Source organism: Solanum tuberosum, unplaced genomic scaffold (assembly GCF_000226075.1).
Source record: "Solanum tuberosum cultivar DM 1-3 516 R44 unplaced genomic scaffold, SolTub_3.0 scf00574, whole genome shotgun sequence".
Taxonomy (NCBI): domain Eukaryota; kingdom Viridiplantae; phylum Streptophyta; class Magnoliopsida; order Solanales; family Solanaceae; genus Solanum; species Solanum tuberosum.
The window spans coordinates 59,513-74,138 of NW_006239489.1; the positions used below are offsets into that span (position 1 = coordinate 59,513).

General features: G+C 35.2%; 2 protein-coding genes across 2 annotated transcripts; both read right to left on the reverse strand.

The window, feature by feature from the left end:
- Positions 1 to 4,956: 4,956 nt before the first annotated feature.
- Positions 4,957 to 6,599, reverse strand: LOC102596873 (E3 ubiquitin-protein ligase Praja-2-like). Its single transcript, XM_006365586.2, has one exon. It carries the CDS (start codon positions 6,406 to 6,408, stop codon positions 5,212 to 5,214), a length of 1,197 nt encoding a protein of 398 aa, XP_006365648.1. The 5' UTR covers positions 6,409 to 6,599; the 3' UTR covers positions 4,957 to 5,211.
- Positions 6,600 to 7,442: 843 nt separating this feature from the next.
- Positions 7,443 to 14,082, reverse strand: LOC102597196 (WPP domain-interacting tail-anchored protein 1). Its single transcript, XM_006365587.2, has 5 exons — positions 14,011 to 14,082; positions 11,618 to 12,203; positions 9,699 to 10,804; positions 8,345 to 8,539; positions 7,443 to 8,055 (listed from the first exon to the last, which is right to left on the reverse strand). Exons 2-5 carry the CDS (start codon positions 12,180 to 12,182, stop codon positions 7,867 to 7,869), a joined length of 2,055 nt encoding a protein of 684 aa, XP_006365649.1. The 5' UTR covers positions 12,183 to 12,203; positions 14,011 to 14,082; the 3' UTR covers positions 7,443 to 7,866.
- Between the last annotated feature and the right edge of the window lie 544 nt (positions 14,083 to 14,626).

Consider the following 14,626-nt stretch of genomic DNA (forward strand, 5'->3'; position numbering starts at 1 on the left):
GAACTATTTGATGTTGTATTAGACAACAATGGTAAAAGACTTGGATTCTGTAGGGGTTTTTTTTTTTTCCTTGCTCCTGATACTTACGTTTTTCTTAACTTTCCTAGTAGTGTATGATGCTTTTGGATTCAAACATTTAGATTAGAAGCTGTTGATAGTTTTTTCTTATTTCTGACTTTCCGTAGATGATGATGAAATAAATAAAAAAAACACCATTAGAATATATTTGATAGCGTTTCCATATACTCCGGCGACCCCTTGAGAGATTTCAAATTGCCGATGGTTTGTTCAAACGGATTTGTGCCGGTTCGTCGACCCTTGAGCGATTTCAAATTGCCGATGGTTGGTTCAAATAGATTTGTGCCGGTTCGTCGGAATCGGAGGAAGAGTCCCTCACTTGTTCCATTTTAAGAGAATTCGAGCCCAATTCAATCTCCAATTTCAATCCGTTTTAAAACTCTTTACTAAGATATGTTCCTATATTGAAGGTATGAATTATTATCTATTTAACATCTTTTAGGATTTTTATATCCTTTGTTACTTTTTTAAAAAAAAAACTTGAGCGAAATTGTGATTATAAAAGTTAAATATCACTATGTTAAAATTATTGAGATTAATCGGGTCAAATTGGGTGGGTCAAGACCCAACCCATTTTTTAACCCATTTGAACCCAACCCATTTGAGTCCAAAGTAAACTTGGGCGGGTCAAGACCCAATCCAATTTTTATCTCAACCCATTTTAATATCTCCAATTTTAACTCAACCCGCCCATTTGACACCCCTAATTTTGGTAATCATATGAACTTTATTGATGGAGCAAAAAAGAAGTCATTGTGTATTGATGCTCTAAGCTTTTTTGTGTGCACAAGTTACTGAGAGAGAAAAAAGAGGGGTTTGTTGTTATTTGTTATTTAGTATTATGGGTCGGGTTTGAATTAGGGTTAGAATAGATAATTGAGAAATTTCAATTAAAATCGGATCAATTTAAGTTGATTTGAGATTTTTGTCCACATAGGGACACAAATGATGAAATTAGTAACGGCGAGGATAAAAACAACTTCATTTTAACGATAAGAACGTCACTATTAAACCAAAGTTGAGGAGTATTTTTTACCCTTTTCCCCTATTTTTTCTAAAACTTTCAATTTGCAGAAAATAATGAAATGTATAAAAGATGGCATCAACAAATTATAACTTTCGCCTTGCGTTTCCATTTTCTCTTTTTGGATATATATATTATTATTTTTTTGCTATTTTCTCTTTTTTGATATACATATTATTATTTTTTGCTTTTTTCCTATAAAAAAAGACATAACAATTCATATTGAATTTAAAATAACGTTCAACTTTTCGAATCAAAATATACTTTGATTTAAAAAAATTATATATTTTATTATCATAAATGTTAAAAGAAATATTGTAATTGATTATAATTTAATAATTAATTTTTTCTTAATATTTTGTAAGAAAAAAATAAACATATATAAATTATTGTACGTTACATAACAACACACATCTTTAAATCTCTTTTATTGATTATAGTTTTGAAAGCTTTTCAATAAAATCAATCATTACATAAACTATCAAAACTATTCTAAAAGAGTTTAAAAATAAAATTAAGATTTTACTTCATTGAATATGACAATTAGAGTATCATTTTTTTACTTATGTATTATTTCGTAATACTTTTAATTACAAAAATCAATATTATAGTGATGGTTACCTTTAGAAGACCTTCAAAGTTAAAGACAATAATTTTTAAGATATAATTATTTGTTAATCTAATTAGTTTGAGTTTGAAATGTTTAATAAAACATCTCAAAAAATTGAAGACAATCTTACAAAGTCAATACTAAAACATGGTTGATTCAAATTGAAGTGAATTAGATCAATTAAGAAGTAAAAAATATCTGTAAATTTAATTGTCTACGATTTTTATTATAATTACATCAATAATAGAATTTCAAAAATATGTGCATAATAATTAGTAAGAGATTAGCAACAAACTATTAAATTTTTTTAATTATTAGTAACAAAAAATACATACTTTTTTTTAATATTCTACTTGAGGGTATTTTGTTTCTTCATAGTGTTAATACAGTGCTGCTTACAATGGCTTCATCAGAATTCAAATGTGGTGTTCTCTTTTATGTATGCATCTCCTTCTATCTTTTGTCTACTCAGTGCTTTTGGTTCTTCATTTAATCGTTGTCTCTTGGTCGAATTTATTACTTTTTTTGTCCGTATGTTTTCGTAACTGTACCATTTTCAACCTAACACAAGACTATCAATAGAAGAAAGTTTCAACTGGCCAACAGATGTTATATATGTGTCTTGAATCTAACGGAACCAATTTCTTAAGGGAAAAGGGTAAAAAATACTTCTCAACTTTGGTTTATTAGTTGATTATGCACTTACCGTTAAAATTGAGTTATTTTTACTCTCGCCGTTACTATACTTGTCACTTATACTCCTCAAATGGATGGAAAGCCCCAAATCAATTAAAATGACCCGATTTTCTCTTTTAATCCGAACTGACCCATGAATTCATACCAAATTAAGACCCTAAACCCATTTCTCTAATCTTCATCTCCTTCCTCAATCAATTGAAACACTATACCAAATTAAGACCCTAAACCCATTTCTTCATCTCCTTCCTCGGTTGAAACACCCTCTTATCAGTTATCACCCCTAACTAAGAGGCAAAAAAGCTCAACTACAATATCATGCTCCTTCTCTTCTCACAAGGTAAGTCATTTTCTATTGAGTTAATTTCATTTTATGATGCTAATGGATAGTTAACACTTAACAATGAAAGTTGGTAGCATATCACATTCATAGTGGGTAACTGAAAATAAATAATTTGTAATTTCGATCGTAATTTTAGAGAATTTTTTGTGTGTTTTCCATTTTAGAAACAGAGTTGATTGATCAACGATGAAGATCGAGGTGGGAAAATTGACGATGGTGTAGCCGGTGACGGAGACGCCGCAACTGAGGTTGTGGAACTCTATGGGAAAATCGACGATGGTGTAGCCGGTGACGGAGCGCAACTGAGGTTGTGGAACTCTACTGTGGATTTGGTGGTGCCTAATTTCCACACTAGTGTTTATTTCTATAGCCCAACAGGATCCCCAATTTTTTTTGACGGAAAGGTGCTTAAGGAGGTACTAAGCAAAGCCCTACTGCCGTTTTATCCGATGGGTGGGAGGCTGTGCAGGGACGAAGATGGCCATATTGAGATTGATGGTAAGGGCCAAGGTGTGCTGTTTTGCAGAAGCTGAGTCTGACGATGTGGTGGATGATTTTGGCGATTTTGCGCCGACGTTGGAGCTTCGAGGCTTATTTCGGCAGTTGATTACTCAGAAGGAATGAATCTTATGCTCTCTTAGTGTAATGGGTAAAGGAGAATGGGTTTTAGGTTAGCATTGGGTTTAATATGGGGAATGGGTTTGTTTTAAAATTCGGATTAATTTGAGTCAATTTGGGGCTTTCCGTCAATTGAAGGGTACATATGGTGAAATTAGTAACGGCAGGGGTAAAAATAACTTTGTTTTAACGGTAAGGGTAAACTCAACCAATAAAACAAAGTTGAGAGGTATTTCTTACCCTTTTCCCAATAATGCCCCATTGCATCAGATTTTTTGCTATCTTTTGGATTTTATCAGCTCTTTAGTCTTGGCCTAGCTTTTTTGTTTAGTGCTCACTCTTTTGTACAATTTCCATCTTTGTGATGTTTTTAATGAGATCATCCTACTTCATCCAAAAAAAAAATCATTAGTAGTTGGAGGTAGCAGCTCTGAATAAAGTGGCACGCAATGTTCAATATTCCCCGCAGTAGTCTCTTCCTACAGGCTTCACATCTTCTCTGTGTGTAGTGATTTTGTGGGGTGTTTGGATTAGCATTATCTTTGTAAGTGAGATGCTGTTAAGAAGATACACCCTTGGGCTTAACTGAGCTCTAAAAGATAGCTAATGAGGTGACGATTGCCAGATCACTTACAGAGATAAGAATCCATTCCCTCCATCAACATGGGAAAATCTAACACCCTCACATGCTCAAGGATGAACATATAAAGTGTGGACAACATAATATAAGACCCCAATATTGACTAACTATGCTCTCAGGATCTGGATCTGTTGCATCCATCTATTAGGGATTATTCAACAAACCACATGCTAAAACAAACCCAGATATTCCAACTCATTATTTGGCCATCTTTAATACCTTAAAGGCCAGAATGGATCAGACTAAAAGCAAAGACTAAACATCATCCTTCAACATGATTATTTTATCCTCAGTTGAAACAAATAAGGACTAGTGTTTCTCTAAATTTTATCATATCCTGCACCGCTTCAATATTATCCTCTGTTATCCTTTTTAGTGCTGTATAGCATGATTTCTATAAGCAATTCACAGGCTGCTACTGTCAGTGGCTTTATATAAGGGAATTCAAACAATACTGGAGTGTCATAACTCACGCCTAGGATTTGAATGTACGACCTAAAGCAATTCTTCAATCCCTTTTTACCACTTCACTAGAATCTTCATTTGATGTAACATAAGGGGTTCAGCGATTCATATATAGCCCCAAAAATTCTTTTTTTGCCTTATTTGTACAGAAATGTTTTCCACAACTCAATTGAACCCCCTTGCCCCTCCCTTCAGCTCCGCCCTTGGCTGCTATTCATCTTAGCAAATTGCATCATAAGCACCATACAAGTTGAGTTGAGGCTAGAACAGACCCACATAATAATGCACAAACTGAAGCCTTAGGTTATAACAGAGAAACCACCAGTTCACTAGACAGGGTGATGATTGATGATTCCTTTGTTTCTTTTCAATAGTATTGACTCAAATATATCAAAGAGAACTGAGAAAGATTAAATCTTCCTTGTAATTCAATATAAACAAGTTGTTTGTAACATAAAATCAAAAGTCAAAATGCACCCAAATTGTTTCAATCATTCATCAATCTCTATAGTCTATAGTAGTATTAATGACTCAATAATCCTTTTACATTGTCTCACTGCCTAATGGTACAATTACAGCAAGTATAAATTTCATACTGTCATACAAACTGGAACTCTTACAAACATACATTGTACCAAAAAATTAAAGAAAGAAACAGTCTATAAAAAGAATCAACATACTCACCACTAAGGGAATATGCACATCCTATGATATCTGTGTATGAACAAGAAAAAGTCTCAAGGGACAATTTCAAAATTGTATCTAACCTGAAAGTCACTAATGAGTTGAGCTCCAGCACCGGTACGCCTTCCAATTTTTCTCCTCTCATAATCAGTATCATCCGTGGGTAACTCATGACGACAAACAGGGCATGTATTACGTATGTTTAACCATGGTATAATACATTCCCAATGGTAATAATGGGAACAAGGAAGCTCAGTCACCTTCTCCACAACCAAAATCTCATCTTTACAAACAGCACAGGCTATCTTGTTCACTTCGTCCTTCAAAGCCACCGAAGGAAGATTTTCAATAACAGATTTAGCTGTTGGTGGACTACCCTTCAAAGTCCCTTCACTCTCCAGAAATTGCCCAAACAAGGCATCGTGATCAGTTTCGTTTACATGAGAAATCCCATCATCATTTCCATCAAGTTCGAGGCTTCTTTCAATATTATCAACGGCCAACAGAACTTCCCACTCTAAACTCCTCACCGGCTCATCAACTGAACCCGAATTCGAGTTCCCTCCTTCAGAAGATGAAATATCTGAAGAAACTGATATTTCTTCAATTCCATCAATTACAGAACTCAAATAGTCTCTATCTTCACCCCTTTCATTGACTTCTTCCCACTCAAACTCGTCATTCACATCCCTCTCATCATCAATCCGAAGACAATTCCAAAAACCATTGGCCTGATTAATATCCCCAACATTCAGCTCCACTTCTTGCGAATCAGAATCCGACCCAATACCCACAACCCGAATCCCATCACCCGTATCAAGTCCGTTGGAATCTGAGGGAAGAAGAACCCCATCAAAATCAGATCCAAAATCACCGTATACATCCTCTAGAACAACCCTATTCCCATTATCAAAACCCGAATCTTCTGAAACGTTTCCATCAGGGGTCACAAACAGATCCGTAACAAAATTCATTTGGTCATCATCAACGATAAAGGAATCCGGATCTGCAAGCAAACCCGAGTGATCCGAACCCGAATCTGAATCTAGGGAACCGGGTTCGGGTTCCGAATTGGGGCTGTAGTTGAAATCATGAGAGTGGATAAAAAGGGTGTGATTAGGAGGAGAAAGTGAGTCGAAATCAAAAGCAAACGGATGTGAGTACTCTTCATCATCATCATCATCATCAGTGACGGTAGCATAGATAGTTTGAGGGAGGTGGAAACGGTGGATTCCAGAAACTTCCGCCATTGAGCTGAAGAAACAAATTGATGATTCAAACTTCAACCTTTAGAGAAAATGGGAGTTGCCATTGATCCAATTTTGCTGGTTTCACAATCTTTTTCGGTGACTTCGGGTGGTAGACAACTAGCAAATTAATTTCTCTTTCGTCGCTGAAAAAATAATATACGTCATTACTGTTACTCACATTATTTAATGAATTGGGTACATCCTTAGATATTTATATTATAAGGGAATAAAAAAGTAAATGTGCCACATGATGAGTAACACATTAAATAATTTGCAAGATAAGATTTCAAAAAAAAAAAAAAAATTACAAAATAGAGCTACTATTAAAAGACAAATGAAAAATAAAATAGAATTATTAGTAATAAATAAAAACAAAATTGGAAGGAAAAAAATATGATAACGATATAAAAATCACATCAAGTTGATCATTTACACGAAAATGGAACTTTTTAATTTTTATCATTACTTAACAATAGATTTAATAATACGAACAATAAAATTTAAGTAACAATCAAAATAAATATTAATATTGAATTGATAATACAAGAAGAAGCATAAACCCACTTATTTTCATACAAACTATTCTCCATAAAAAAACATGAACACACCCCAAATTTAAAACCCTTTTTATTTTTGAATTTCGCATCAAATCAAAACCCCAAATTTAAAATCCTTTTTATTTTTGAATTTCGCGTCAAATAAAACCTGAGTAGGCATGTAATAATTACAAAATGAGTGCTAGACTGCTAGTGTACACAAGTGAATAAAATCGTATTATGCGCGTACTCCGGCAACTTAATGTTTGCTGTTTGCATATGTTATCAATGTTTGAACTAAAAAAGGTAATTGATGCACTGATGCTTCTCTAGTTTGTTTTGATGATTATAATGATGCAACATTGCTTTATTCATTTTTATAAAATGCTTCAGAATGTGCATGAAGTAGAAGGTGGAATATCGCAACCCATGAAATATCCTTATCTATCACACTGCACGTACGAAACAAGCCCTAAGTTGATTAACTACATAGAGAAATGATCTTAAAGCACTTGGCAATAAACAAGAAAGAGAGGAACAAGTAGCCTTCAAATGTGTACAACAATTGCAAGATTTTCAGTATTCTTCTGTTGAATGGCTGAGCCACTGTTTGTACTTCCAAACTTCTACTGAACACTAATTTGTAAAGCTGACAAAATCTGAATGGCAAAACTATGCATGTGTAAGAAACTGCTATTTAGTCACAAAGAGGTGGGGGAGGGAGATCGTTTCCTCTTCTCTACCGGGCTCCAAAGTTCATACTCATCACCATGAACTAGATGCGCAAAGACATCACTCTACACAGTGATATCTACTGGTGACAAACAGTAAGGGAGTACACGATGAAGGTAGGCCTAAAGATTTCTGAGGAGTGCCTAATGCCGAGGGTCTCTTGATCGAATAACAAAAATCTCGAGCACTATCAAAGCTGGATACTCTGGTTCTGCATTAAAAAGGTTACCACTGTGGATATCAAAAACACAAGAACTGCTGTAAGGACATACTTCCAATTAAGCTGCCTTGCATCTATGTCCCGCGAGGCATCAAGTCTGGTTGAAGAATCAGTCTCTTTTGACTCACTCGACATAAAGTCTCCAGAAACATTCTCTTCCTGAAAATGAACAGCAGAAACAGTAGTGTCACAACAGAGCTAGGTGTCTTTCCTTTTCTAAGTTGTCAACCAAATAACTTTAGCTTTGGGTAAACACGAAGTACTCAAGAATTTTTTTCACTTAAAGGCACAAGCACACAGCTAAGGTTATTTGGTTGATAATGGAATGTACATCATCAAAATATAATAGTTGACTGGCATCTAAAATAGTAAATCAAAATACTGACAAAACCAGAAGAACATATGACTCGTGTATAAAAATAAGCATAACATGGAATAAAGCACGTACTACATTAGTTATTGATGAGAACTTAGATATTTCTTCCTTGCATTCATTCGGAGAAGTTGCAGCAGAAAGCTCAGCCTTGGGAAGCATGGATTCCCTGGTATCTTTGCCATCACTTGGGGGAGCTGGCGAAGGAACTTTATCCTTTTGCTGAAAAAGCTTCTTCTGGGCCTTATTTTCCATTATCAGCAAAGAAATCTGAACATTTTTTGCAGAAAAACACTAATCTGAATGAGAAAATTATACAATTACCCAAATAATAATAGTCTTCAAACAATGCCCTTGTTCTAACATTTAGTCCAAAGGAACTCTCTTCCATGAAGAAGTCATGCAGGAAAAGAATAACTAACTTTAACCACAAAAGGACAAGCTGGAAACTGAATAACTTGTCACAAGCTAAGCACATCGCAGATTCTACTTATAAAAACTAACTATTTTGAAAGACTGACTAACTAATTTTAATATCGAGCAAATCTTATTAATAATGGTCAAAATCGTCTTGTAAAGCTCTTTCAACTCTTCCTTTTCAGCTAATTTCTTCCTGCAATAAGAGCAAACGTTGCAACGAAAGGTTGCTGTAGTAATTATCAACAAACACCATTAAAACTTTCAGGTGTGCACAAACTTGCTCTACTTCAGCCCATTTTCATTCCTTTCCTTTGACCATGACTGCTTTTTCTCAGTGAAAGGAGTCACTGGTAACTGTACAAGTGTTAGTGTTACTGGAAGGATAGAACCTTAATATGTGAGCCTGTAGATATCATTGGAAACTCGAGAATACCTGACGTTTAAAACACTTCTTTGTCAAACAAGAATATGTGTGCATGGGATCTGTGTGCGCGTCTATGCATATATATTATCAGTAAGACATACTTCTAATGATTAGTGATCTATATGGTCACGAACTCTGAAAAGTTAGACTAAATCCAGAGTGAGAAAATGTCAAACTCGACCGAATGAACAGATATTGCTGCTGAAACAAGTAAAAAGGAAAAAGACAAAATGCATCAATTATACAGACAAGCTTGCACACACAACAACTGCATTTTAGAAGTCATTAAATTTATGATGCTGCTAAGGTTCCACCAAAGTCTATGAATAATAATTAAAAAAAATTGACATAAAATGTTGTGTTATCCAAATGCCATCTCATTGTTAGGCATAATTCTAGGCAGTTTCAGATTAGTAACTGGTATTCAATTACGCACAGTCGTCAATCGGCATTTAAGCCCATTAACCATGTCAATAGACAAAAAAACTCAAAATAACTGGATAGATGGAGGAAAAGAAAAGTCGTAAATGTTATCAAGATAATTCCAGTCATAACAGGAATGAGAGTCAGTAAGGAGTGACAAACCTGTTTTTCAAGTCTCTCTCTTTCAAGAGCCAATTGCAAAATTAGATCTGTTATCAATTTACTGCGGAAGTTAATATCTCGGGCAGTAGCCTTCTTCATTTCCTCAGCTTGGCGTAACGATGACTCCAAACATGCCAACCTACTCCTCACAAAAGTTAATTCTTCATTGAGATCTGAGTTAGATTCTGACAAGATAATGCACTTATCTTCAGCACTCTCCATCAAACTTTTGGCTTTAGAAACCTTAGATTTTAGATCCTCAATCAAATCTTCCATGTCTTGGATTGTAGAATTCAACATGATTTGCTTCTCCTGACTAGCTTCAGCAGATGCAACTGCATGCTGAAGTCGAAGCTCAGAGTCCCTCAGCTGTTTTTCAAGCACATTTATCCTCTCAGAAGTAATGCTACTACTGCTTTTCAGGAAGTTCAGCTCTTTGTCAAGTTCCACATTTGCTTCTTTCAATATTTTACACTCAGTTTCTGCTGTATCAATTCTTCTCTCTGCTTCAGAATTCTTTTCCTTCAACGTATTGATTATATCCTCCATTTCAAGGATCTCAGATTCTAACTCCTGACTTTTCTTTGCAGATGCTGTATAATTGGACAGCTGGAACTCAGAGTCCTCCAACCGTTTCTCAAGAGATTTAACCTTGTCCCCGAGCTCTTTAGAAGTGCTTTCAAACTTCCCTAGCAAGTTGTCTTTTGCTTTTAAATGTTCCTCCATTTCTTGAAGTTTAGACTGTAAGTAGCTTTCTTTCTGAACAGTACCGTTCAGATTAAAATGTGCCATCTGGAGTCGACCCAGTAGTGATTTTGAAATTCCTAAAAGGACTTCAGCAGCATTCTCTCCCTCAAACAACCTTTGCGAAGCATCTTCAATTTCTTCCTCCATGTATAAAGCTTCTTGCTGCAACCTGACTTCTAATTCTTCTTCAACTTGTCTAGATTCAGTAAGCTTCTTCTCAAGATCTAACTCTCTGGCCAAAGACTTCTCCAGCATCCGCAGAATGTGTCTCTGCTGTTCAACAGTCTGCATTTTTATCTTTGTCTTTGGAGTTAAAAGTGCATCACCATTAAAATAGTCTGCTGCCTCGCTATCTTCCCCTGTCAAGATGCATCAGCATGAAGTATGATTAATAAGGATGATTGATGTCACACAAATTACTTGTTGTCAAGAACATAATAGCAACAAAATGCCTCGTGCAGAGAGAAGCAATTCACATTTCCTGGTCCAGACATGCAGGGCTAAAAGAAATAAAATCATTAAATATTTGCAGACATTCTTCTTTTCTCCTCTCTCTTCCTTTTTCCATATATTATCCAAAGGGGTGGTCAGTTAGCATGGAGAAGGTTGCTGGGATAAGTAAATTACATAGAGCATAAAACACTAAATACTGCTCAACATGAAATTAACACGCATCCACTTGGGTGTCGCTTAGTGGTCAATGAAGTGAATTGAGCACCTTGAGGTCACAAGTTCAAACTTCAAGTCCCAAAGACAAAAAACTCTAGGTGATTTCTTCTCATCTGTTCTAACCTTGGTGGACAAAGTTGCTCTGGTACCTGTGGCGGCGACGGGCGCGGGAGGTTCATCAAAAAATAATAAAAATAATAATAATAATGATAATGATGGCAAATATGATAATAAATGTGCACCCATGATGCATGAACATCTAAGTAGAATCTTAGTTCGACTGATCCATTCACTTTGCATTGGTTCTGCTGAAGCCCATCTTTGATTGCTTTGAAATGGACTGACCACAGTGGATTCAAGCAGCATAACCCAAGATTTCTTTAACTGAAGCTTCAAAAGCTATTCAGCATTACGCAGGATGTAAAGAATTTTTTTTAATGATAGCAGGATGTTGTAAAGAAACCCTCCCTTCAAAATTAACATAAAATAAAAAATAAACTCACAATTTTGGTCCCCCTGGGAGGTGAGCATAATCCCATGGAAGTTGGTACACTGCCCCCTCAATTCTAAAAGGTGGTCCTGCGACTGCTTGAGGGATTTTTCACTGTCATGTAACTTCTCTTCTATTAAAATGAAAGCCTCATCCACATAGCCACGTGAAGATATGACCTTCCGCACATTGTCAATCTCTATTGCAACAGAGGATAATAAACCGCCTAGCTCCGTCACCTCTGAATCCAGGACCCCAGATAAGAGATCAAACTCTATTGCCTTCTCAACAATGTCATTTGAAGTGCCCTCCTTCTCAGAGGCAAAAGCCTCAAAGTCACTTTCTCTTGTTTCCACATGCATCACAAATAAATCCAAATTAACTAGTTTCTCAGAGACACATGCCAAGTCTAGTTCAAGCCTTGTTAAAATCTCCCCGACACTTCCTACTTCTTGCATGACATTACCACTGGAAGACAAAACTTCTAGAGAGTCTACTGTATTTGATTCTGCCTCCACTTCATTGGTGTTAACACCTTTGGTGGAAGTAGATGCATTATTCACTGTGTCAGCATCCATTAGTCTAACCCGTTTTTTAACCTGAAAATGAACCAATACCAATATTTTTAAGAGAAAAAAAATGTGAAGATGCATGAAACTCAAGAGGTAAAAGGCAATAAGTGAAACACACGCTTCTTTGAAGTAAGTGCACAGTTTATCGAAAATAAAGAAGTACTAAAAAGTAAAAACAGATGGTTTTAGTACATACAATAATCAAATCACGATTGTTATTACTGATATCAGCATCCAATATACAGTAATGATGATATTAATCCAACTCCTCAGAAACATCATTCAAATATAATTCAACAAGCCCATCAAAAGATAACTCCAATCATTAAACAAATTTTCATTTACAATTAATCAACCATTAAGTAAATTAATTTGCAGCACCCAATGTCATATTTGGTTACTTTAGTAATTGTACTATGAGAATAGAGGAGATAGGCAAAAGAGAAGCCCAGAATTAAAAGATACCAGAGACAAAGGACTTGCATACTAGAAGAAAAAGAGTCCTTTATTTGAAGAAAATGAAGAAGAAAGAACGGAAACCAAAGAACTACAAAAGCAAAAGTAGTAGATGGATAGACATTCCTTACAACTGACAAAATAGATGGATGGGCATTACAAACTCGAGAAGAAGAAGAATAAAAAGAGCACAATAACAACAACGAGAACGTTGAAACATACATGGCAATGAACCCTACTATTCAAATAGAAAAATGTCATTTTTCCTCTTCTATTTTCTCATCTTTTAAAGTAAGATTCAAAGAATTGACCACTTCTCGTTGGGATTTCCAGTCTCACTCATCAGAAGTCCATAGAGTGATACACCTAGTTCGCATCACTTCATGGCTTTAAGGGACGAGCCGTGACACTTAATAACACAGATGAATACACGATTAATAAATCTCTGGTAAACATATCCTCTTTGAAACCAGAAGAACCGAAAGAAACTATAAAGTTTAAAGGATGTGAGAGTACAGATGCTCCCACTACAGTTAAAGCTAAAAAGTGATTGTTCACATATACTGAAAACTCCATGGTGTTAAAACTATATTGCTTCTGAGATCAGCTTTCATAAGTGCACCTAATTAGGACGTTGATTGGGTATGGGAGTACAAAGCAATTCTTATGTGAAAAAGTTGTATAACATGTCACAAATGTGCAGCTAGTATACATTAAAAGTAAACAGCAAATGTGTGAGTGTGACTTCAATAACTATCTAAGGGAAAGAGATAATAAGATACAACAAAACAACATATGGGAAACCATTTCCTCTTGTGTATTACCTTTGATTCTTGGAAATGTGTTTGAAGATATTTTACACCAATTCAGTCATTTTCCTTACCAAATACCTCAAATCATACTCCATATTATTTACTTTGTCAACATTTAACACTCAAAATTATCACCAACACACTATCCTCACATCCACCAAATACTACTACCCAACTATAAACAGTGGAAAATAGAGATTTCTCATCCATTACAGTACTATTAACACACCCAACTAAAATTCAAATAAACCGTAAAATCAATCATTCCAAGAAAAGAAAAAGAAATCATTTCCACTCAAGATTCGCATCATTTGAGAAACCCCTGATCCAAATTAGTAAAAATTTAACTCGCTAACACTTAAAAGATAAAACTTTTCAACACCCATCTCAATAATTAGTAAAACAAATCAAACACAAGGAAAAAATGATCAATTTTAACGATTAAAAAAACTACAGGATCAAGAAAACTATAAGGAATTTGCCTACTTACTCAATAAGTATCAGCTAATAGATGAATATTAAAGGATTTACTAAGCAAAGATTAGAGAAGTTCATAAGTCACATACCTTCCTTCTCGTAAATTCGCGGGTTCTGCAGAGTGATTAATCTCAAAATTGATTTATTTTTTTTGCCTTCACTTGAAATTCCGTTTATATATATATATATATATTTTATTTTATCATCTTCAATAGTATGCACGTGATGGTCACGTGATAGGTCACGTGTTCTCTTGTCAGCTTTAGCAAAAAGGTTTTAACTGAGCCGTCAGGAAAGGAATTGATATGTTGGCCCATTGAGTGCCTTGTCTGCTATTAACCCAGCCACCCGGGGGAAATTTTATAGAGAAAATTATATGAAATAACAAATTATTAATTTAAATTAAATGTTATAGTCATAGTTTATTTTATTTGTAATTCGTAGTAGACATTTCATTTTTTTGCCATCTGGTTCGATACACAATTAGCCATTTTCGGTATACAATTACCCATTCGGTATACAAATGTATAAAATGCGTTTGTGTTTGTATAAAGCGAGAGAAAAATTGTCACACCCCAAACTCGAGAGGCGCAACTGGCTCCTAATGCCAAAACTCAGGTCCGAGCCGACCCTGCTGAACCATTTGCTACTAGCGCATGGCAGCCACACGCAATCAAGAAATCAAACAAGTATATCTCGGCTTAA

What these genes read in the sequence shown, in the direction of transcription:
- LOC102597196 (XM_006365587.2), bottom strand. Translation starts at nt 12,182, where the DNA reads ATGGATGCTGACACAGTGAATAATGCATCTACTTCCACCAAAGGTGTT. An exon ending in GAGAGAGACTTGAAAAACAG is followed by an intron (nt 8,540 to 9,698) that starts GTTTGTCACTCC and finishes AAAAATGTTCAG; the next exon opens with ATTTCTTTGCTGATAATGGA. An exon ending in TCTCATCAATAACTAATGTA is followed by an intron (nt 8,056 to 8,344) that starts GTACGTGCTTTA and finishes GTTCATTTTCAG; the next exon opens with GAAGAGAATGTTTCTGGAGA.
- LOC102596873 (XM_006365586.2), bottom strand. Translation starts at nt 6,408, where the DNA reads ATGGCGGAAGTTTCTGGAATCCACCGTTTCCACCTCCCTCAAACTATC.